This window comes from Phyllobates terribilis, unplaced genomic scaffold (assembly GCF_046119375.1).
Source record: "Phyllobates terribilis strain yellow unplaced genomic scaffold, ASM4611937v1 Scaffold_3__8_contigs__length_932513732, whole genome shotgun sequence".
NCBI classification, from domain to species: domain Eukaryota; kingdom Metazoa; phylum Chordata; class Amphibia; order Anura; family Dendrobatidae; genus Phyllobates; species Phyllobates terribilis.
Window position 1 is genome coordinate 203,681,976 of NW_027362763.1, and position 23,608 is coordinate 203,705,583.

At 44.0% G+C, this 23,608-nt stretch overlaps 1 protein-coding gene across 4 annotated transcripts in view; it reads left to right on the forward strand.

Annotated features, from left to right (window-relative positions):
- The window catches only part of CROCC2 (ciliary rootlet coiled-coil, rootletin family member 2), a 149,901-nt gene that overhangs the window by 20,399 nt on the left and 105,894 nt on the right, over positions 1 to 23,608 (forward strand). For all 4 annotated transcript variants that reach the window (XM_073674531.1, XM_073674534.1, XM_073674532.1 and 1 more), the window contains exons 2-3: positions 12,236 to 12,389; positions 15,013 to 15,158. In XM_073674531.1, coding sequence (XP_073530632.1) covers positions 12,236 to 12,389; positions 15,013 to 15,158 — 300 coding nt within the window. The remainder of the gene's footprint in view (positions 1 to 12,235; positions 12,390 to 15,012; positions 15,159 to 23,608) is intronic.

Genomic DNA, 23,608 nt, shown 5'->3' on the forward strand with positions numbered 1-23,608 from the left:
TTGAAGGAAAGATGAATGCAGCATGTTATCAGCAAATACTGGAGGCAAATTTGCACTCATCAGCCCGGAAGCTGCGCATGGGAAGTACTTGGACGTTCCAACATGACAACGATCCAAAACACAAGGCCAAGTCGACCTGTCATTGGCTACAACAGAACAAAGTGAAGGTTCTGGAGTGGGCATCTCAGTCTCCTGACCTCAATATCATTGAGCCACTCTGGGGAGATCTCAAGCGCGCAGTTCATGGTAGACAGCCCAGGAATTTACAGGAACAGGAGGCTTTTTACCAAGAACAATGGACAGCTTTACCATCTGAGAAAATAACCTCATCCACAGCTACCACAAAAGACTTCAAGCTGTCATTGATGTTAGAGGGGGCAATACACAGTATTAAGAACTGGGGTATGTGAACTTTTGATCAGGGTCATTTGGATGTTTTTGGTTGTCATTAAGATTTAAAAAGAGAAAACACAGTAGTTTGACAATAAATGGCGTCACCCAACCAATAACCATGAGTGGAGAAAAAGTTTTTTGTTATCATTCATATTCTCTGAAACAAGGCCAAGAAAGGAAAAATTCTGCCGGGGTATGTAAACTTTTGAGCACAACTGTACACAACGTTTTTTTTACTGTGGGATCAGCAACACGCGTATTATATTAATACATCCATATCAAGTCTACATAATGTACATTGACTTCATCTTATTAATTCTTTTTCTCTCCTTATATCTATTGCATTTATGTTTCCCCCTCTCCTCCCCCCATTTTTCCATGCACATCTGCTGTTTAGCCATCCTTCCACTGTCCATTCCCCACTCCCTGATTTTCTGTTGACACATACAGTGGGTACAGAAAGTATTCAGCCCCTTTTTACATTTTTCACTCTTTGTTCCATTGCTGCAATTTGGTAAATTCTAAAAAGTTAATTTTTTCCTCATTAAAGTACACTCTGCGCCCCATCTTGACTGAAAAAAACCCAGAAATGCAGAAAGTTTTGCAAATTTATTAAAAAAGAAAAACTGAAATATCACATGGTCATAAGTATTCAGACCCTTTGTTCAGACACTCATATTTAAGTCACATGCTGTCCATTTCCTTGTGATCCTCCTTCAGATGGTTCTACTCCTTCATTGGAGTCCAGCTGTGTTGATAGGACTTGATTTGGAAAGGCACACACCTGTCTATACAAGACCTCACAGCTCACAGTGCGTGTCAGACCAAATGAGAATCGTGAGCTCAAAGGAACTGCCCAAGGAGCTCAGAGACAGAATTGTGGCAAGGCACAAATCTGGCCCAGGTTACAAAAGAATTTCTGCATTACTCAAGGTTCCTAAGAGTACAGTGGCCTCCATAATCCTTAAATGGTAGAAGTGCAAGACATATGAAAGCCCGCATAGAGTTTGCTCAAAAACACATGAAGGACTCCCTGTTAGAACTCTCCTGTTAGGTTTTTTCTATCTTGCTGGTCACATGACCTTTTTTGCCTATTTAATCCTGCTCCGCCCTCCTGGCCTTGCTGGACTTCATTGTAATTTCTACTCTTAAGCTAGCCTGGTGCTTAGTTACCTTTCTCAGTCAGTTTAGCTAGGTCTTCGGACCTTTATGTTCTATGTTGTGTGTTTGTCTTTTACTGCTACAATTTCTGCTAGGAGGTGTCCAACTTTATCCCAGTCCCTAGTTCTTGAAGGGATCCCTCCCTTGCATCTATAGGTCTTCGTACAGACTAGCCGAGGACTTTAGCGGGTCTGATCGCAGGATCAGGTTCCCCATTACATCGTAGGGATCTAGCTTAGTTCTATTGTAGGAACAGATCTCCTTTCTTTCCTTAGTGCTTGTAGCAGATCATAACACTCCCAGACTATGAGAAATAAGATTCTCTGGTCTGATGAGATGAAGATAGAACTTTTTGGTGATAATTCTAAGCGGTATGTGTTGAGAAAACCAGGCACTGCTCATCACCTGCCCAATACAATCCCAACAGTGAAACTTGGTGGTGGCAGCATCATGCTATGTGGGTGTTGTTCAGCTGCAGGGACAGAACGATTGGTTGCAATTGAAGGAAACATCTTTGTTTCTTGCCATACATTGCCACACCCCTTGTGCCTGCATGCCTTTTATTGCCCATGAGTTGTGACCAGACATGTACGCACGTGTTGCCTGCCCTCCGGTTGGTTTCTGGCCCCCGTGTATCTACATGTCTGGTGCGCCGGGTCTCATGACCTGCCCCCGTCGTTGCCGGTCACATGAAACAGGTGCCCGCGACTTCCGGTCCCTCCTGGCAGCGCATGCATCATCCTCTTGCCTGGTCTCTCCACATTGGCCATCGGTGTTTTCTAAACTTGCCACTTCCGGCCCAAGTACGCAACGTCCGATTTTGGTTTGTCAGTACGGGCAGCGTCATCTTTTTCCCTCCTGATTGGCCACACCACTTCTGTCTGAAACGCGCTTCGGGGCTGCGCCGCACTATCTATTTGCTGGACCACTCTTGTCAGGTAATTTGACTACTCTTTGCCTCCCCATTGCCTACTTGCCCTCTCCTATATCACTATGAAATCACGTACATTATCCACATGATTTACATTTCCCCCTCCCCCTACCCCTTTTCCCAGTGAGGGCATTGTATACTGTCATCTGCTCCATTGGGGTGGCACTTTGATACTACCATTGATATATATTGATGCATCAATTAAATCTGGTGACATTTCTGGTGTCCTAGCGTTATATACCACATTGCATAAGACTTTGATTCATACTAATATTTGTTACATGAAATTCTTGTCTTTGAGATATACGGTTTGCACTCGGTGATATGTAATCTTCTATATATTTGACACTGTATAATATATTTAAAGTATCGTCCATGTACATTTTCCTCTTTGTGGTCCCCCAACCCTGGTTGTTAACACTTATTGATTGGTTGATTGGTTGTTATTGATTTACTTTATTTTAGTGCGGGCACTCCTGTGCATGTAGTGCCACTATAACCATTTGTTTAATAAAGTTTTTTTTGTCCTTTCTGATCATTATCTTGTTGATCGTTGGACCGAACATTCGGTGGTTCTCTTTGTCAGTCACCTTTTCTGATGAGTGCATTATGCCATGCCAAAACAACTGAATCTGAGATTGAGCCTTCGAAGCAGATGTGCACAGAGCCCTTACAACTCCCACCACCCCCAACTCTACATTTGATTGTCTTTGAAATATTTGGTCTACTATTGTCTACATAATTGTTCCTCAACTAATGTCTGGGTGCCATATGTATCTCTTTAACAGCCTGCATGTGGCTGCTCCCTTGTTGGCAGCTGGACATATTAGTGAACACTATGGAGTCCTTACACATAGCATTACTAGACTTTGGTACCAGAATTAAAAAAGGATTCTCTGATCTTGCACTTTATATAAAGAAAAATGAATCTAGTAGCAAATGCGTATCATTCGTTCTCCAATCTTAGTAACACTTATGATCCTGCCGGGCAGACAGAAGGTGACATATTGTATAATGATACATAATCTAAGAACCCATCTGGTTTTCCTGGCTTCCCATACGGACAACCGTATTAATGACACTTGTCTAGTCCAGGAAGTTGAGCTGCTTTTCATAGTCATTATTTTAGTTATTGTAGTCCAGTACTCAGCACAAGTTTGAAGTCTAATTTATTGATACAATTAAAAATTATTGAAAGACAAATTGGTTACAAGCATTTTTCAGATTGGAGATATTATCTGATCTTAAAACATTTCTCTGGAGCTAGTTAACTTTCCATTGATCTGAGCTGTAAACTGAGAACGTTCTTCCACTGACTCCTGCCCATCTTCTGCAGAAAGTAGTGTATAATGTAAATGTAGGAACATATGGATTACAGATGCTAAATGGTTGTAGTAGAAAATGATCAGCACATGTTTCTGCATGCCCAACTATATATATATAAAAAAACATTATATACAGGTGCTTCTCACTAAATTAGAATATCATCAAAAAGTTAATTTATTTCAGTTCTTCAATACAAAAAGTGAAACTCATATATTGTATAGAGTCATTACAAACAGAGTGATCTATTTCAGGTGTTTATATCTGTTAATGTTGATGATTATGGCTTACGGCCAATGAAAACACCAAAGTCATTATCTCAGTAAATTAGAATACTTTATAACACCAGCTTGAAATATGTTTTTAAAATCCGAAATGTTGACCTACTGAAATGTATGTTCAGTAAATGCACTCAATACTTGGTCGGGCTCCTTTTGCATCAATTACTACATCAATGTGGCGTGGCATGGAGACGATCAGCCTGTGGCACTGCTGAGGTGTTATGGAAGCCCAGGTTGCTTTGATAGCAGCCTTCAGCTCGTCTGCATTGTTGTGTCTGGTGTCTCATCTTCCTCTTGACAATATCCTATAGATTCTCTATGGGGTAAGGTCAGGCGAGTTTGCTGGCCCATCAAGCACAGTGATGCTGTTGTCTTTAAGCCAGGTATTGGTACTTTTGGCAGTGTGGACAGGTGCCAAGTCCTGCTGGAGAATGAAATTTCCATCTCCAAAAAGCTTGTCGGCAGAGGGAAGCATGAAGTGCTCTAAAGTTTCCTGGTAGACGGCTGCGCTGACTTTGGTCTTGATAAAACACAGTGGACCTACACCAGCAGATGACATGGCTCCCCAAACCATCACTGATTGTGGAAACTTCACACTAGACCTCAAGCAGCTTGGATTGTGGCCTCTCCACTCTTCCTCCAGACTCTGGGACCTTGATTTCCAAATGAAATGCAAAATTTACTTTCATCTGAAAACAACTTGGACCACTGAGCAACAGTCCAGGTCTTTTTCTCCTTGGCCCAGGTAAGACGCTTCTGGCGTTGTCTATTGGTCATGAGGGGCTTGACACAAGGAATGCGACACTTGTAGCCCATGTCCTGGATACGTCTGTGTGTGGTTGCTCTTGAAGCAGTGACTCCAGCAGCAGTCCACTCCTTGTGAATCTCTCCCAAATTTTTTGTTTTCTCAACAATCCTTTCAAGGCTGCGGTTATCCCGGTTGCTTGTGCACCTTTTCCTACCACACTTTTTCCTTCCATTCAACTTTCCATTACTATGCTTGGATACAGCACTCTGTGATCAACCAGTTTCTTTAGCCGTGACCTTTTCTGGCTTACCCTCCTTGTAGAGTGTGTCAATGACTGCCTTCTGGACATCTGTCAAGTCAGCTGTCTTCCCCATGATTGTGGAGCCTACTGAAACAGACTAAGGGATCTTTTTAAATGTATTGGAAGCCTTTGCAGGTGTTTTTTGTTAATTATTCTAATTTACTGAGATAATGACTTTTGTGTTTTCATTGGCTGTAAGCCACAATCATCAACATTAACAGAAATAAACACTTCAAATAGATCACTCTGTTTGTAATGACTCTATATAATATATGAGTTTCACTTTTTTATTGAAGAACTGAAATAAATTTACTTTTTAATGATATTCTAATTTAGTGAGAAGCACTTGTATATAGATACAGTACAGACCAAAAGTTTGGACACACCTTCTCATTTAAAGATTTTTCTGTATTTTCACACTGAAGGCATCAAAACTATGAATTAACACATGTGGAATTATATACTTAACAAAAAAGTGTGAAGCAACTGAAAATATGTCTTATATTCTAGGTTCTTCAAAGTAGCCACCTTTTGCTTTGATGACTGCTTTGCACACTCTTGGCATTCTCTTGATGAGCTTCAAGAGGTAGTCACCGGAAATGGTCTTCCAATAATCTTGAAGGAGTTCCCAGAGATGCTTAGCACTTGTTGGCCCTTTTGCCTTCAATCTGCGGTCCAGCTCACCCCAAACCATCTCGATTGAGTTCAGGTCTGGTGACTGTGGAGGCCAGGTCATCTGGCGTAGCACCCCATCACTCTCCTTCTTGGTCAAATAGCCCTTACACAGCCTGGAGGTGTGTTTGGGGTCATTGTCCTGTTGAAAAATAAATGATGGTCCAACTAAACGCAAACCGGATGGAATAGCATGCCGCTGCAAGATGCTATGGTAGCCATGCTGGTTCAGTATGCCTTCAATTTTGAATAAATCCCCAACAGTGTCACCAGCAAAGCACCCCCACACCATCACACCTCCTTCTCCATGCTTCATGGTGGGAAACAGGCATGTAGAGTCCATCCATTCACATTTTCTGCGTCGCACAAAGACACGGTGGTTGGAACCAAAGATCTCAAATTTGGACTCATCAGGCCAAAGCACAGATTTCCACTGGTCTGATGTCCATTCCTTGTGTACTTTAGCCCAAACAAGTGTCTTCTGCTTGTTGCCTGTCCTTAGCAGTGGTTTCCTAGCAGCTATTTTACCATGAAGGCCTGCTGCACAAAGTCTCCTCTTAACAGTTGTTGAAGAGATGTGTCTGCTGCTAGAACTCTGTGTGGCATTGACCTGGTCTCTAATCTGAGCTGCTGTTAACCTGCGATTTCTGAGGCTGGTGACTCGGATAAACTTATCCTCAGAAGCAGAGGAGACTCTTGGTCTTCCTTTCCTGGGGCGGTCCTCATGTGAGCCAGTTTCTTTGTAGCGCTTGATGGTTTTTGCAACTGCACTTGGGGACACTTTCAAAGTTTTCCCAATTTTTCGCACTGACTGACCTTCATTTCTTAAAGTAATGATGGCCACTCGTTTTTCTTTACTTAGCTGCTTTTTTCTTGCCATAATACAAGTTCTAACAGTCTATTCAGTAGGACTATCAGTTGTGTATCCACCAGACTTCTGCACAACACAACTGATGGTTCCAACCCCATTTATAAGGCAAGAAATCCCACTTATTAAACCTGACAGGGCACACCTGTGAAGTGAAAACCATTTCCGGTGACTACCTCTTGAAGCTCATCAAGAGAATGCCAAGATTGTGCAAAGCAGTCATCAACACAAAAGGTGGCTACTTTGAAGAACCTAGAATATAAGACATATTTTCAGTTGTTTCACACTTTTTCGTTAAGTATATAATTCCGCATGTGTTAATTCATAGTTTTGATGCCTTCAGTGTGAATGTACAATTTTCATAGTCATGAAAATACAGAAAAATCTTTAAATGAGAAGGTGTGTCCAAACTTTTGGTCTGTACTGTATATATATACTAGCTATTGAACCCATTCTACGCCTGGGTGGCGAGCATTTTTATTGGTATATGGTCTCCCATGCTGGTATGTGTGGTATGTGCTGCCCCCCTCCTGGTATTTGTGCTGCCCCCATCCTGTCCCCACCATCCTATCCTGGTATGCATGGCACCCCTCATCCCTATTCTGGTATGCATGGCACCCCCTCATCCCCAATCCCGGTATGCATGGCACCCCTCTTCCCCAATCTCGGTATGCATGGCACCCCTCATCCCCTATCCCGGTATGCATGGCACCCCTAATCCCCTATCCAGGTATGCGTGGCACCCCTCAACTCCAATCCTGGTATGCGAGGCACCCCTCATCCCCAATCCTGGTATGCGTGGCACCCCTCATCCCCAATCCTGGTATGCATGCACCCCTCATCCCTATCCTGGTATGCATGGTACCCCATCCCTCATCCCTATCCTGGTATGTATGGTACCCCATCCCTCATCCCCATACTGGTATGCATGGCCCCTCATCCGAATCCCGGTATGCATGGCACCCCTCATCCCCAATCCTGGTATGCATGGCACCCCTCATCCCCAATCCCGGTATGCATGGCACCCCTCATCCCCAATCCCGGTATGCATGACACCCCTCATCCCCAATCCCGGTATGCATGGCACCCCTCATCCCCAATCCCGGTATGCATGGCACCCCTCATCCCCAATCCTGGTATGCATGGCTCCCTCACCCACCAATCCCGATATGCATGGTACCCCTCACCCCCCAACCCTGGTATGTGTGGTACCCCTCACCCCCCAATCCTGGTATGCGTGGCACCCCTCATCCTCAATCCATGTATGCGTGGCACCCCTCATCCCCAATCCCTGTATGCATGGCTCCCCTCATTCCCATTCCCAGTATGCATGGCTCCCCTCATTCCCAATCCCGGTATGCGTGGCTCCCCTCATCCCCAATCCCGGTATGCTTGGCTCCCCTCATCCCCATTCCTGGTATGCGTGGCACCCCTCATCCCCAATCCCGGTATGCGTGGCTCCCCTCATCCCCAATCCCGGTATGCGTGGCTCCCCTCATCCCCAATCCCGGTATGCGTGGCTCCCCTCATCCCCAATCCCGGTATGCGTGGCTCCCCTCAACCCCCAATCCTGGTATGCGTGGCACCCCTCATCCTCAATCCATGTATGCGTGGCACCCCTCATCCCCAATCCCTGTATGCATGGCTCCCCTCATTCCCAATCCCAGTATGCGTGGCTCCCCTCATTCCCAATCCCGGTATGCGTGGCTCCCCTCATCCCCAATCCCGGTATGCTTGGCTCCCCTCATCCCCATTCCTGGTATGCGTGGCACCCCTCATCCCCAATCCCGGTATGCGTGGCTCCCCTCATCCCCAATCCCGGTATGCGTGGCTCCCCTCATCCCCAATCCCGGTATGCGTGGCTCCCCTCATCGCCAATCCCGGTATGCGTGGCTCCCCTCATCGCCAATCCCGGTATGCGTGGCTCCCCTCATCCCCAATCCCGGTATGCGTGGCTCCCCTCATCCCCAATCCCGGTATGCGTGGCTCCCCTCAACCCCCAATCCCGGTATGCGTGGCTCCCCTCAACCCCCAATCCCGGTATGCCTGGCTCCCCTCATCCCCAATCCCGGAATTCCTGGCTCCCCTCAACCCCCAATCCTGGTATGCGTGGTACCCCTCAACCCCCAATCCTGGTATGCGTGGTACCCCTCACCCCCCAATCCTGGTATGCGTGGTACCCCTCACCCCACAATCCTGGTATATGCATGGTCCCTTCACCCCACAATCCTGGTACATGCAAGGTCCCCTCACCCCACAATCCTGATATGTGTGGCCCCCTCATCCCATTCACACTGTACACACATACAAAAAAAAATAAACAGTTATACTCACCTTTCTTCTCTGTACTCCAGCGCTGCAGCGTCCTGTCCTGCCGGAGGCCGATGGAGGAGAGCGGCGCCGGAGCACCTCGCTGTCCGGCGCCATTTTGCTGAAGACACACTGTAAATGTGTCTTCAGTAAAATGGCGAAGGATAGCGCTATGCCACGCGCAGGGGTGGATTAAGAGTAGCAAGGGCCCCGGGCAGTTTAGAAGGCGCGGGGCCCCCCCCCCGCCCCACACACACACACGCACACACCTGATGTATCACATGTCACATGATCCCCTGTGATAGATCATGTGATAGTTCACGTGAAATTAATTTGGCACAATATTAATTATAGTAATTTTTTTTAGGCTGTGTGCCCACTACGCGTTTTTTAAGCGTTTCCGCAGCGGCAATTCCACTGCAGAAACGCTTAAAAAACGCTTGGTAGAAGGTCTGCCATGTTCCCCAATGATAATCCGCATGTGCTGTGCACATGCTGCGGAAATTTCCGCTGCGGATTATCATTGCATAAAAATCCACAGCTCTAACAATTATTTTGCGGAAGCGCGGCGCTTTCGCCGCCATTGACTTGCATTGGAACGCATGTAATCCGCATCACTGCATCTGTACATGCAGAATCCAAACGTTTCAATGTGCGGATGGTACCCGGGTGTGGAGAACAGGAGACTCTCCTCTGGACCCGGGTACCATAGAACCTGTAAAAAAAGAATAAAATAAAAAAGAAATATTATACTTACCTTCTGATGGCCCCCGGTGTCTAGATCTGATGCGTCCTGGCTTGCCGGCAGCTCGCGATGGTCTGAAAAGGACCTGCCGTGACGTCATTTAGTCATATGACGGGTCACGCGACCGCTGACGTCGGCAGGCCATCAGAAGGTAAGTATATATTTATTTTTTACCATTCTTTTACGGTCACACTATATAAATCCATACCGGTTGCATGGATTTATATAGTGTGACCAAGTTGACAAGCACTTTCCAAGTGATGCTAAAATGGCTTGGAAAGCGCTTGACAACCCGCATGCGGAAATGCATGTGAAGAACTCTTCACATCCGCATGTCCCTGGTAGGAAAAACGCATGTACAATCCGCATGTACAATCCGTATATACAATCCACATACGTTTTTTCTGCCAGGGAGATGCAGAAACGCTCAGGAAAAATTCGGAGCATTTCTGCATCGTGGGCAAATAGCCTTACAGGAAAAATTGGGCTCCAAAATTTTTTGAGCAATTTCTCCTGAGTACGCCGATACCCCATACGGGGTGAAAAACTAGTGTTTGGGTGCACGGTAGGGCTCGGAAGAGAAGGAGCAGCATTTGACTTTTGAAGTGCAAAATTGGCTGCAATTGATAACTTATACCATGTGGTAAATTGAAAGCTCACTTTTTTTCTGCATTGGCTTTAGGAGAGGCTTCCTTCGTGGATGACACACATTCCTCTTCAGTGTACGCCGTATTTTGTTACGTGAAACACTCACCCCAGCTTGACTTTCTACTTCTTTAGCTAACTGCAGTGAATATATATGTCTATTTTCTTCAACCATTTTCATCAGAAGACTCTCCTGTTGATGTGTTAACCTCCATGGTCGGTCTGAACTTCTCTGTGAGATGGTTGCAGTTCCATTTTTGTGAAATTTTTGTATCCCTTTTGCTGCAGTATTCTGACTGATAGGTAAAGCTTTTCTGATCTTCATGTAGCCTTCACTTTTGTTGTGTAAAGAAAATATGTTCTTTCTTAGGTCTTGTGACATTTCTTTTCCATGTGTTGCCATTACTGACAGTATGAAATGGGAAGGGGTTATCTTTTTTAAGTAACACACTTTAAGGCTGTGTGCCCACGATGCGGATTTAATGCATTTCCGCCGTGAAAACGCATTAAAAACGCATGTTAAGTTGTCTGCCATGGTTCCCAATGATAATTCGCATGTGCTATGCACATGCTGCGGAAATTTCCGCTTCGGATTATCATTGCGGAAAAATCCGCAGCACAACCATTTCTTGTGCGTAATCGCGGCGAAATTGCCGCCATTGACTTGCATTGAACCGCATAACATCCGCATGCATACATGTATACATGCGGATGTTATGCAGTTCAATGCGCGGATGGTACCCGGGTCTGGAGAAGAGACTCTCCTCCAGACCCGAGTACCATTAGTAAAAAAAGAATTAAAACGTAAAAAATAAAAAAAACATTATACTTACCTCTCCGGTGGCCCCCTGTCTCCTCTGCGGTGGCTTCCTCTGTCATCGGCGTCCCGCAGTGTTCTGAAAGTACCTGCGGTGATGTCATTTAGTCATGTGATGGTCGAACAACCGCTGACGTCGGCGGTCGCGTGACCTGTCAGCTGACTAAATTACGTCAGCGCAGGTCCTTTCTGAACACCGCGGGACGCCGATGACAGAGGACGCCAGGGGCCACCGGAGAGGTAAGTATAATGTGTTTTTTTAGTTTTTTACATTTAATTCTTTTTTTTTTACTATTGATGCTGCATTTAAAGCAGCATAAGTTAGTCACACACTATAAATCCATGCCGGTTGCATGGATTTATATTGTGTGACCAACTTGTCAAGCCCTTTTCCAAGTGATGCTCAAAATCGCTTGGAAAAGTGCTTGAAAAAACGCATGAAGAAATGCATGCAAAAACGCTTGAAAAACGCTTCTCCCTGGCAGAAAAAAAGCATTGTAAAATCCGGATGCGTTTTTTCTGCCAGGGAGATGCAGAAATGCTCAGGAAATTTCTGCTTTATTTCTGCATCGTGGGCACATAGCCTTATAGTCAACTGTCTGCTGGACACCTTTTTTAATGAATAATTAGACTTACCTGTGGTTGAATTCTTGTTTATTAATGTTTTGAAGTATAAAATTTAGCTTTGCTCCTAAGACTTTCATTAAGGTGTACTTTATTTTGCAACATGATCTTGAATTAATTTATTAGGAAAATTACTTTTTTGGTTGCGCAAAATAGTAAATCATGTTTGCAATCGATGACCCACTTTTGTGGAAGTATTTTTAGGTATGGCATCCCATAGACAATGTTGATTCTGGATGGAAACTAGAGGTTTCCTGACCAGTCTGTTGGGCTGAGCACTGTATGTATTTCAAGGATTCTTTGCCAATGAGTCTCGTTCAACTTGATTTGGCCCAGTGGACTCCTAATCATTCAGCTGTCTGAATAAGGTAGGCTTCACCTACGTTCTACTTAACCCATTGTGTATATTACTTCAGCGCCTGGAGCATACAGTCCTCAATCCAGAAAATGCAGCTGAAGACAGAATATTGAGTGTTCGCAGTGTTGAGGGCGAGAGGGACACACTCACTCCAGTGCCTGCTCGTATCCGAGAAATTATCACCCAAAATCTGAATGAAGACACAAGCCAAAGTAAGTTTATCCTGTCATCTGAATTTAGACTGTGTATTCAATCCCTGGAGGTTTTAGGGACACTTTTAAGAGAACCTCTCCTCACTCCTGACATGTCTTACACTTGTATAACTCATGAAGTTTAATTTCTGGAGAATCTTTTCTTGGAACTCTACGTTGAGCCATTCCTCTATTATTCCTCCAAAATATGTACTGGATAAACTGAGAACTGGGTGTTACTTTTCTCATTGTCAAAGTGATGTGTCACTTCAAAGTTTGTCAATGTCTGCAATGATTGGACATTTATACATTTCTAGGAGGAGCGTCGCAACACCGAATTCTAAGAAAAGAGGGTCCAGAATCATTATTTCGTTGGAAAATACACATATTTACTAAAACTAAGATGTTAGGATTGCTGACAGATCCTCTTTAAAGAGGCTGTCCAACTCCATGATTTTTTTAAACAGTGGCCAAAAATGAGTACTACTAACCTTTCCAACCCCCTGCTTCTCCTATCCCCTCGCTTCTCTGTTCCCCACTTGGTTCTGTTCACCTAGCTCCAACAGTGACGCGTTGACACGATATCTGACCACGACAGCCAATCATTGGCCACACAAGTGACCTCTGTAGTGTCAACGCGTCACCACTACAGCCAATGATTGACTGCAGATCATCACTGGAGCCAGTAAACCCAGACCAGTGGGGAACCAGCGGATAAGTAACATGAATAATGCTCCTTTTGTTAGTTTGTATCTAGTTTCTATATGAACTTATGTGTGATATTTACATGACATACAGTACAGACCAAAAGTTTTGACACACCTTCTCACTTAAAGATTTTTCTGTATTTTCATGACTATGAAAATTGTACATTCACACTGAAGGCATCAAAACTATGAATTAACACATGTGGAATTATATACTTAACAAAAAAAGTGTGAAACAACTGAAAATATGTCTTATATTCTAGTTCTTCAAAGTAGCCACCTTTTGCTTTGATGACTGCTTTTCACACTCTTGGCATTCTCTTGATGAGCTTCAAGAGGTAGTCACCGGAAATGGTCTTCCAACAATCTTGAAGGAGTTCCCAGAGATGCTGAGCACTTGTTGGCCCTTTTGCCTTCACTCTGCGGTCCAGCTCACCCCAAACCATCTCGATTGGGTTCAGGTCTGGTGACTGTGGAGGCCAGGTCATCTGGCGTAGCACCCCATCACTCTCCTTCTTGGTCAAATAGCCCTTACACAGCCTGGAGGTGTGTTTGGGGTCATTATCCTGTTGAAAAATAAATGATGGTCCAACTAAACGCAAACCGGATGGAATAGCATGCCGCTGCAAGATGCTGTGGTAGCCATGCTGGTTCAGTATGCCTTCAATTTTGAATAACTCCCCAACAGTGTCACCAGCAAAGCACCCCCACACCATCACACCTCCTCCTCCATGCTTCACGGCGGGAACCAGGCATGTAGAGTCCCATCCGTTCACCTTTTCTGCGTCGCACAAAGACACGGTGGTTGGAACTAAATATCTCAAATTTGGACTCATCAGACCGAAGCACAGATTTCCACTGGTGTAATGTCCATTCCTTGTGTTCTTTAGCCAAAACAAGTCTCTTCTGCTTGTTGCCTGTCCTTAGCCGTGGTTTCCTAGCAGCTATTTTACCATGAAGGCCTGCTGCACAAAGTCTCCTCTTAACAGTTGTTGTAGAGATGTGTCTGCTGCTAGAACTCTGTGTGGCATTGACCTGGTCTCTAATCTGAGCTGCTGTTAACCTGCGATTTCTGAGGCTGGTGACTCGGATAAACTTATCCTCAGAAGCAGAGGTGACTCTTGGTCTTCCTTTCCTGGAGCAGTCCTCATGTGAGCCAGTTTCTTTGTAGCGCTTGATGGTTTTTGCAACTGCACTTGGGGACACTTTCAAAGTTTTCCCAATTTTTCGCACTGACTGACCTTCATTTCTTAAAGTAATGATGGCCACTCATTTTTCTTTACTTAGCTGCTTTTTTCTTGCCATAATACAAATTCTAACAGTCTATTCAGTAGGACTATCAGCTGTGTATCCACCAGACTTCTGCACAACACAACTGATGGTCCCAACCCCATTTATAAGGCAAGAAATCCCACTTATTAAACCTGACAGGGCACACCTGTGAAGTGAAAACCATTTCCGGTGACTACCTCTTGAAGCTCATCAAGAGAATGCCAAGAGTGTGCAAAGCAGTCATCAAAGCAAAAGGTGGCTACTTTGAAGAACCTAGAATATAAGACATATTTTCAGTTGTTTCACACTTTTTTGTTAAGTATATAATTCCACATGTGTTAATTCATAGTTTTGATGCCTTCAGTGTGAATGTACAATTTTCATAGTCATGAAAATACAGAAAAATCTTTAAATGAGAAGATATGTCCAAACTTTTGGTCTGTACTGTATGTTCCCTCACCTGGAAATATTTTTTTTTTACATTTCTTTGCAAAGATTTCAGGTCTATATTGTCATGTGACAGGTAAGATCATTTACAATCATGCATGACATGACCTAGCTAAGATAAGAAACTAAGATATTTTCTCTCTACAGTTATTAAAATTGGTTATCGCTGTGCTTCTATAATGGTCTCCTTCACTTCTAAATGTTTTCTCATTTCCTAGGCTACTTAGACACATACGCTGATGTCAGCTTGACGGAGGAAAACAGATCTCTACAAGATGAATTGTTCCGTACGAAAGACTTACTGGCACTAACCCGTGCTGAACGGGATGACCTGACAATCAAGAACCATGCCTTGAGTGAGAAGGTAATGAGGATAGACATATGTTTGTATGGTCTGACCCACACTAAACCATAGACAAGAAATACCTACATCGATCTGCCATTTCTCCTGACTCTACCATAAACATGGAAGTTTGGCCAAGAACTTTCAAGTTTTAAGCAACTAAAACTTCCTAATATTACGAAAGATTCTGAGACTTTTCTTCCTGACTTTTGTTACAATTCCTCACCAGGGGCGTAACTATAGTGGGTGCAGGTGTTGCAGTCACACCCGGGCCCTGGAGCCCAAAAGTTCCCTTTGTTCCATATGAAAAGACCAGTGCTATTTAAAGACCTGTTATAGTTAAGTCCCTGTTGCAGATCTTGTATTGGGGCCCACAGGCTTCAGGTTATGCCCTGTTCCTCACCATTATCAGTGTTTGCTGTAATTGAAGGAAACATGCTATCTCACATCCATTCATACATAGACCCAATCATTCACACTGCGGAAATTAGCTACAGTGGCATCCAACCCTTTGTGGTTTAATCAGGATGGACTAGAGACAGAAAAGGCCACCATAAACATTGGCAGAATTGGCCGTCAGTCTTGTGTTTGTGAGGGCTGTCGGACTCCTATGACAGCAGCTTAGCTCCCCACAAAACAAAAGGATCAACTGTTGAAATTTCAATGGGTGATCCTTTCGTTCTGCAGGGAGCTAAGCCTCTGCCAGAGGAGACTGGCAGCAGCTGTCAAATAGAGAAGACACGAGAGCCCAGGCCGAGCTGAGCGTTTTGTATATGGGGGAGTCCGGAGAGATAGCTACAAGAAGAAGGCTTGGTCATCTCACAGATATCTATTGTGTACGGGGTCTTTAAAGAGGGTAAGAAGGAATTGCTATTTAAAATCCAAAATCTATCAATAAAAAATGATTAATGCTGTGAGGAGCAGGCCACTGAATAAAGACTCTATTGGACCAATGGACGTAGAGCAGAATCCACAGCTCTAAGGGATGCGGACTTTTTCCAGCACGGAGCATCGGTTGCGTCTATCTTTTTGTTGTATATTATTAGAGATTTGCTTGCTGTGTTTTATTAGAGATTTGCTTGCTCATCAGTTCAGCCTCAGGAATCAATGTTTCCATTCAGTGACAGTAAGCAGAGGAACACGGGCGGGCTGGATCTTATGTATACTGTGAGGCAGTGAGGGGAATTATATGTGAGGGACGGTATGTATCCCCCAGAATGCGCATAGAAACTTATTGACCCCGCTGGAGTGTATTACAATCACAGACATAGCTGTGGTTGCAGTGTAGAATAAAAGTAAGTTTGAACTTGGGCAAGCTATTTGACCAAGAGAGATTTAGTAAAACCCAACATGGGCTTTTATTCTTGGAGTGGACTACAGGATGGCAGTGGGGCGGTCCACTCCCTCCAGCCTGGATCTTGCATGTGGCTCATGTCCACAGTTTTGATTTAAAAACCTGCAGCAAAGGTTTGGGTGTGTCAGTTTTGTGCTTGCAAGCTGGAGAGCAGGAGGCTTTGTAATACTGGTCTGTGTGACCTGAACACAGAGCCCAAGAAGGCAAAGCTTCTGACGCTCCTCAGAGCGATACGACGGTGTAGTTACCCATGGCAACGGGTTTGAAAATGGACTGTTCTTTGACAACCCGGCTGCGAACCGGAGGATACCTTTTGGCTTTAATTTGTGAGTTTTGGAAATAAAAACGTTTAAGTTGAACTGTACTTGGGTCACTGCCTCATTACCGCACAGTGTGAACACCGCTGCACTACAATACATAAGACCAGACACAAAACTGGTAATTAGGTAAAGCAATAATTCCATTTTCCTCTGGTTAGTGTCTCAGGGGCCTCAAGCCATTGCTCCCCCAGTCATTAGTCCCATTGTGTAGATGGGGATAGTAGACCCAGTGGAGCCATCACCACAGGGTGTCTCACATGCAGTCAGTCCTAGGTGATGGGACTTGGCCTGAGGAAAATACTTTCACCATTGCACAGTTAGCTTTGGGGGAGGAGGTGTTTCCCTAGGGCCAGGCTCAATTCCGGAGGGACGGCTGGGGTATTTAGGACACTGACGAGGAAATGGAGGTGTTGTTGCTGGCTGGAATTGGATACACATTCTATGGTCATGGTATCCATCATCTGGAGGAGCATAGACTGTGACTGCAGACTATATCAGCGGGAGTCACAAAAGCTGTGGGCCAACCAAAAGTTGGGAGACAGTGGGTATTGCCTGGTACGGGGGCAGCTGATTTATTGGCCCCAGAATGGATCTTGTAGACTGAGGACAATGCATTGTGACCATCTACCCGGAATTGCTGTAAGACCGTGGACGTAAGGAATAAAAATAGATACTGTACATAGTTAACCTGCCTATGTGATTATTACAACCCACAATCTCAGATCTTCACAAATGCATACTAACAAATCTGAAGAAAATATATAAAAAAAAGAATATAGTTGACATATCAAGGTGTATCATTTTAAAAATAATGATTTCTTTTACACAGATTGACCAAAAAACTCGGTCAATCTGTGTTTGATTTTTGCCCATTAATTTCACTGTCCACAGATTGATTGACAGCAGAACAAAGGCATTATTACTCAACGATCATAGATCTCTATCATTATTTCAGAGATCCTCCAGGGTCAGAATAAAACCTAATGCTGATCTGTCACATAGAAAATCTCTGCCTCTCCAAGTCGGGGGGGAGCAGTTGAGTCACCGCTCTGTGGATTAAACATTAGTCCAATAATAACTCTCCGATGTTTTAACGAGACTGGCACCACTCATTGTAAGTTCCAAAACGTCTCCCACAATGCCATCTGCTTGTAATACACATTAAGCTGGGGCTCAGATCTCTGATTGTGTGCTGTGTCAGTCTTTGGCAGTCTACCATAAGCCTTGCACACTGACGACAGGGCCCTTGACTGCTTTGTGACCTTGTCCCTCACACCAGATCTCGCATCATCCCCTCCAGCTGCACCTCTCAGTTCCCCCCATGGGACCAGATTCCCACCTTTCCGAGCAGAATTAACGCTCTCTCATAACAGCACTAAATAAACTGTCTGGCTGTTAACAACCCAGTGGGAGCGCTGCCCTCCCCACAAACACTTTCCCAGGGACGTGTGATCTCCGACTCCCATCCCTTCCCCCCACAGCTCCCCTCAAGCAACACAGGAGACGTCAAGACTTCACACTTTCAAGCAGAAATGCTTATATAGTGACACATTTTATTGGACAACATAAATATTTCTCTACGGATTTGGTTCAACATGAATGTTTTATATCAGATTGAAAGCTGTCAAGCTAATAATTATTTCCAAACAGTTTTAGTGCCATTTAGCCACTAATTGACCTCCGCGGCAATGTTTTTGTATCCTCTGGCACAAAAAGGCCGCTGTATATGGCTTCTTTTGCGGGCATTTCTCTTAAAGTGGAATTTTCGCTGTAAATTGCCGAAAAGGGGGGGTTTAAGGTATGATTCATAAATATAAAAGTAACTATTGAGATCAGTCCGTCTCTATGTGAGCCTTAAGAAACGGTGCAAAGTCTGGCCGATGGCGCCAGCGAGTAACTGAGAAACAGCAAAATGGACCCTGATGGCTCTAAATTTAGCTGTAAAGAGAAACAGACCAATGGAGATGTCCTGATGGGGTGTAGTGAGGTGAGAAAGACATTGTAGACATTGATGCCGGAGATAGGAAGAAGAGTCATGTGAGATGCACGTCGAGCTAACCTGCAAAAATTAATGAAAGATTCCTCCTATTTGAAGGGTACAAGCTCTCATTTACATACGTCATGGATAATTATTGGGAACCATTGGTGCCTTTTGGCTCTTAGCATGTAGTGGAAAAAGACACCTGACATAGCAGTACTGTTACACACCTGTGCAGGGAATCCCCGGCTATGTTTCCTACACCTCAGTCCACTGCTCTCTGTTGTGCTCCACATTGGTCTTGTTGGTTGACCGGCGTGACTCAAGTGATATCATCTCCCTAATCTTATTTAAGGCCCACACTTGTGTTTTAGGATTGATACTCAAGCCTTCCTTTTGTGTACTCCATCTTCTGTGCACACTGTGCTTTAACTTGCTCAAATTTCTGCTGGGTTCCACTTGATCCGTCCTGTTGATCCCAAGATTGATGAGTGTGTCAAGTGCTTGCTTCGCACGTGCCTTCCTCCTTGCTGCACCAATGCTTGGGGTCGGTGTGCCCTCCTGGACCTAAGCCTTAGGGGATCCACTTAACCAGATGAGCCTAACAAGCAGGGCTGTGAAGTCGTTAAGCCAAACCTCCGACTCCACGACTTCGACTCCCTCATACATAGCTCATGTTTAAGTGATAAATTTACTGTAAAACAGATTCATCTCAGCTAAAAGTCTAGATCAGGAATAGGACAGACATTTATAGGATATTTCATAACTTTCCCAAATTCTTATGAAAAAATATTCCCCACAAACTGCTTTGAACTACTGTACCCAATTTATTATATATTTTAGGAGTCGGAGTTGGTCCATTTAATACCGACTCCGACTCCACCAAAATGGGATCTTACTCCACAGCCCTACTAACAAGTACATTGCCGTGGGCCTCATACAGAAGGCTATAGGTCCGTACTATGGACGGGTAGGCACTCCTTATGTTGCTTTATGGTGCTCAGTGTTGCGCCATATTGTGAAGTTGTTTCTCGATAAAACTTGCAGAAGAATCCCATGCACCACTAGAGGATCTCCGCTTACTCGGTTTGGCTTCAAACCAGTCCAGTCAGCGATTTGTATTACAAAAATGATACGCACCAAAATCTCAAGAAAACGTAAATGTTTTGGCCAGATGTGGCCTTTATCAAGCACAAAAATAGCATAAAAGGTAAAATACTATATTTTATCTTTTCTGTTATTTTTGTGCTTGATAAAGGCCATATGTTGCCAAATTGTTGCAATTCATTTTTAATTACTTCCAGACTGCCCATAGTCTAAAAACATGAAATATATGAAATTTGAATTGTATTACTGCTCTAGGAAAAAAATTGGGAATACTTAGCACTTAAATTGGCCAATTCATGTGTACCCAGTAGCCATGATAAGGCTATTCTCTCTGCTGGGAATCAATCTAATCGATCCTGCTCTAATTAAAACTGCCAGAGGCTGAGGGGTGGAGTGCTCAGTCAGAGAGCCTATGTATACAAATATCAAAAGACTGACCATCACTTCCAAGACAGAAAACAGGTGTCTAGAGGTGCTTACTAAGAGTAGCCATCTCCATATATAACTAACAAATACCTTCCCATATAAATGTAGATTTTAGTGTAAGAGAGGATTCACATTAGATAGGTTCCCAGCAGAGAGAATCGCCTTATCGTGGATGCTTGGTGCACATGAATTGGCCAATTTATGTGCTAAGTATTCTCAATTTTTCCTGTTTTCTAGAGCAGTAATGCAATTCATATTTCATATATTTCATGTTATAGCGTTACAGAGTGCTACTTTGTTATATATGGAGATGGCTACTCTTAATAAGCACCTGTACACACCTGTTTTCTGTTTGGAAGTGACGGTCAGTCTAAAACCTTCCAGGCGGTCTGAGTTCTACTCTCCAGTGAAATTCCAAAATTTCACTACATAGTAAAGCAGCTGCAGAAGCAGGGAGCCGCCTGTCAGTCAGATACAGCCAGACTCTCTATATAGAAGGCAGAGAGGGTTTATTACTGCCTCCATCGCTGTGTACATACAGTTGAAAAAGTACTATGTATACACTATAGGTAGTGCTGACAGCACTTTTTCCTATGGACCTGGTGATTATGTGATCGCTAGGTGTAGGGACGGAGCACGATCTGCTTGGTCCTAGGAGACCAGTCAGCTCTGCTATGGAGCCAGGAGGCTGAATTTTCCCTTCAACTGGGGCAAACATACTAGCCCCAGTTACAGGAAAAATCAGATTGAAAAAAAAAAAAAAAAAAAAATTTAAATGTTGAAATCCCATCCCCCTCCCAAAAGTTATTTTTATTACTTTATGGGGGTCACAATGTGTAAAATAAATGAAAAATAAATAAATGCAGGGAAAAAATAAATCTAAAAGCCAAATTCAATCCAAATTGCTGATACTAGTCCCTCCCCCACTCAAAATAAAAACACGTGTTTAATATATGAAAATGATTGTTACAGAAAGGGAAACATATTTTAAAATGTATTTTAGTGGTCCTTTGTGCTAAAAAAAAAATGAAAGAATGTGAAAAACAGACATATATTTCCATTATTTTTCCACTAATATCTCCCGATATCTGCAAAAATGTTTTACCACATAACAAATGCTGTAAAAACAAAACTCCAAAAAACTTTGTCGGAATTGCGTTTTTTCACCATTTTACAACAATTGGAATTTTTTTCCCATTTTTCTGTACATTTCATGGTTAAAGTAAGTGGTGTCATTCAAAATTACAGTTTGTCTCATAAAAATCAAGCTCTCATATGGCTATGTTGACAGAAAGAAATAAAAAAAGTCATGGTTGGAAGAAGGAGAGTAAAAAAAAATAAAAATGGAAAATTTCCCTGTCGTGAAGGAGTTAAAGAAACCTACATATGTCACTATATAAAATTGAAGACATGCCGACATACAGTAGTGCCCCATAAAAATGTGGTCCTCTTCAAAGCTTAGACAGGATGGCCATACACATGAACCCTTACTGTCAGAACATCTGCAGAGAAGCCTGTAGATTATAAGGAGAAGAATAGAGTGCAGACAGTTTGGATCATTAAAGAAGTTGTCCACTACTTTATATGAACCCCCCAATGTATCCCCCCGGGGCCCAGAAGTGTTTTTGTAAATACCTTGCGGTACCTTTTCTGCCTCTGAGCAGCGCTATCACTGGCCGCTCACAGGCATCACGTGACCCGTCACTGATGTCACGTCAAGTGAGGCGTAACATCAGTGATGGGCTCCCCGCGGTGGATGCTGGGTTATGGCCGGGGTTATTCCCCGCATCACACCCAGCATCCACCGCGCGCTTTCCCAATGAATGATGAGAGGGAGAGCGCGCGGTGGATGCCGGGTGTGGCACGCGGGGTAACCCCGCCCACAACCCTGCGGCCACCGTGGAACCAGGAAGAGGGACCCTCGGCTGCAGCCTGGACTTGTCTTGATGTCAGCGGATGTCAGAGCCGGATGCAGCCGGGGGTCACGTGATGCCTGTGAGCGGACAGTGATAGCGCCGCTCACAGGCAGAAAAGGCACCACAAGGTATTTAGAGAAACACTTATGGGCCCTGGGGGGAATACATTGGGGGATCATATAAAGTAGTGGACAACCCCTTTAAAGACATATCCTGCCACAGCACTGCCACCAGTGAATAGACAACTCCTTGTAGAAGAGTGCTAAAAGAGTAAGGATACCTAAAATTGGGATACAAGTGGATATAAGTATTTACTATTGTTTTTGCTCACTTTGTGGTTATTGCTCAACTCTCAGGTAAACCTATGATTTGCCCAGCTATAGGTCTGGATGAGCAGCATGACCCTGATTTATTGGTTCAGCAAGGTGCAGCAGAGTAGAGTAAGCCGGAGGGCACATGGAACAGCAGAATTGAATATGCAGGTTGGCACCTAAAGCATTGGGGAACAGTGGAGCTGGATAGGTTGGTCGGCACCTGTAGCTGCATGGAACGGTAGAGTTGACTATGCGGGATGGCACGAGGAGCCGCAGAACTGAATATCATGGAAGCCACGTGGAACAGTGGAGCTGGATATGCTAGAGAGAACTTGGAACAAAAGAGTTGGATAGCCTGGATGGCACATTGAGCAATCGAGTGTGTACGCAGGCACCTAGGAACAGCCGAGTTTAGTATGTGGACAAGTACCTTGGAATAGCAAAGCCTGAGTTTGTCAGGAAACAAACTTTGAGAGATATGTAGATGACTAGGCTGAACTACCTGAATACTCTGGCCGTATGCTGCCTGAGCAGGGGAGTGACCTCAAAGGTGCGTGCCGAGTTACCATGATCAGCCGACGTGCTTTAGAGCAGAGGAGGCTGGCCACCAGGGAATGAGGGAGCAGAGCCTGTACAACCGACTATCTGTTGTTTTAATTGAAAGATAGCATGTCCTTTTACTCTATATTTGATGTGTACACACCCAGTATTTAGTCCGATATATAGCCAAGCTGCATACAACTGTACGCATATCACTGCTTTTTCTTATGCCTCTTGTAAAAAGCAACATTTTACCGGAACAGTCCTGGTACACATGGTACAAGGTTGCTAAAAAAATAAGTCAGCCAGTCTGATCAGTTTAAGGGCCCATATCTTTTTTTCCTGTCTATTTCACGTCACATACACAATCCTGACTCAATACTCTGAAGCCTAAACATCCGTTTCCTTGTCTCAGTCATTTCAGTCCTTCAAATCTTTGCTTAACCTGTTTAATTCCCTTCATCTTCAGTGATTGACGTGGATTATATAGGGAAAACAACTGAGTATTTAATAGTT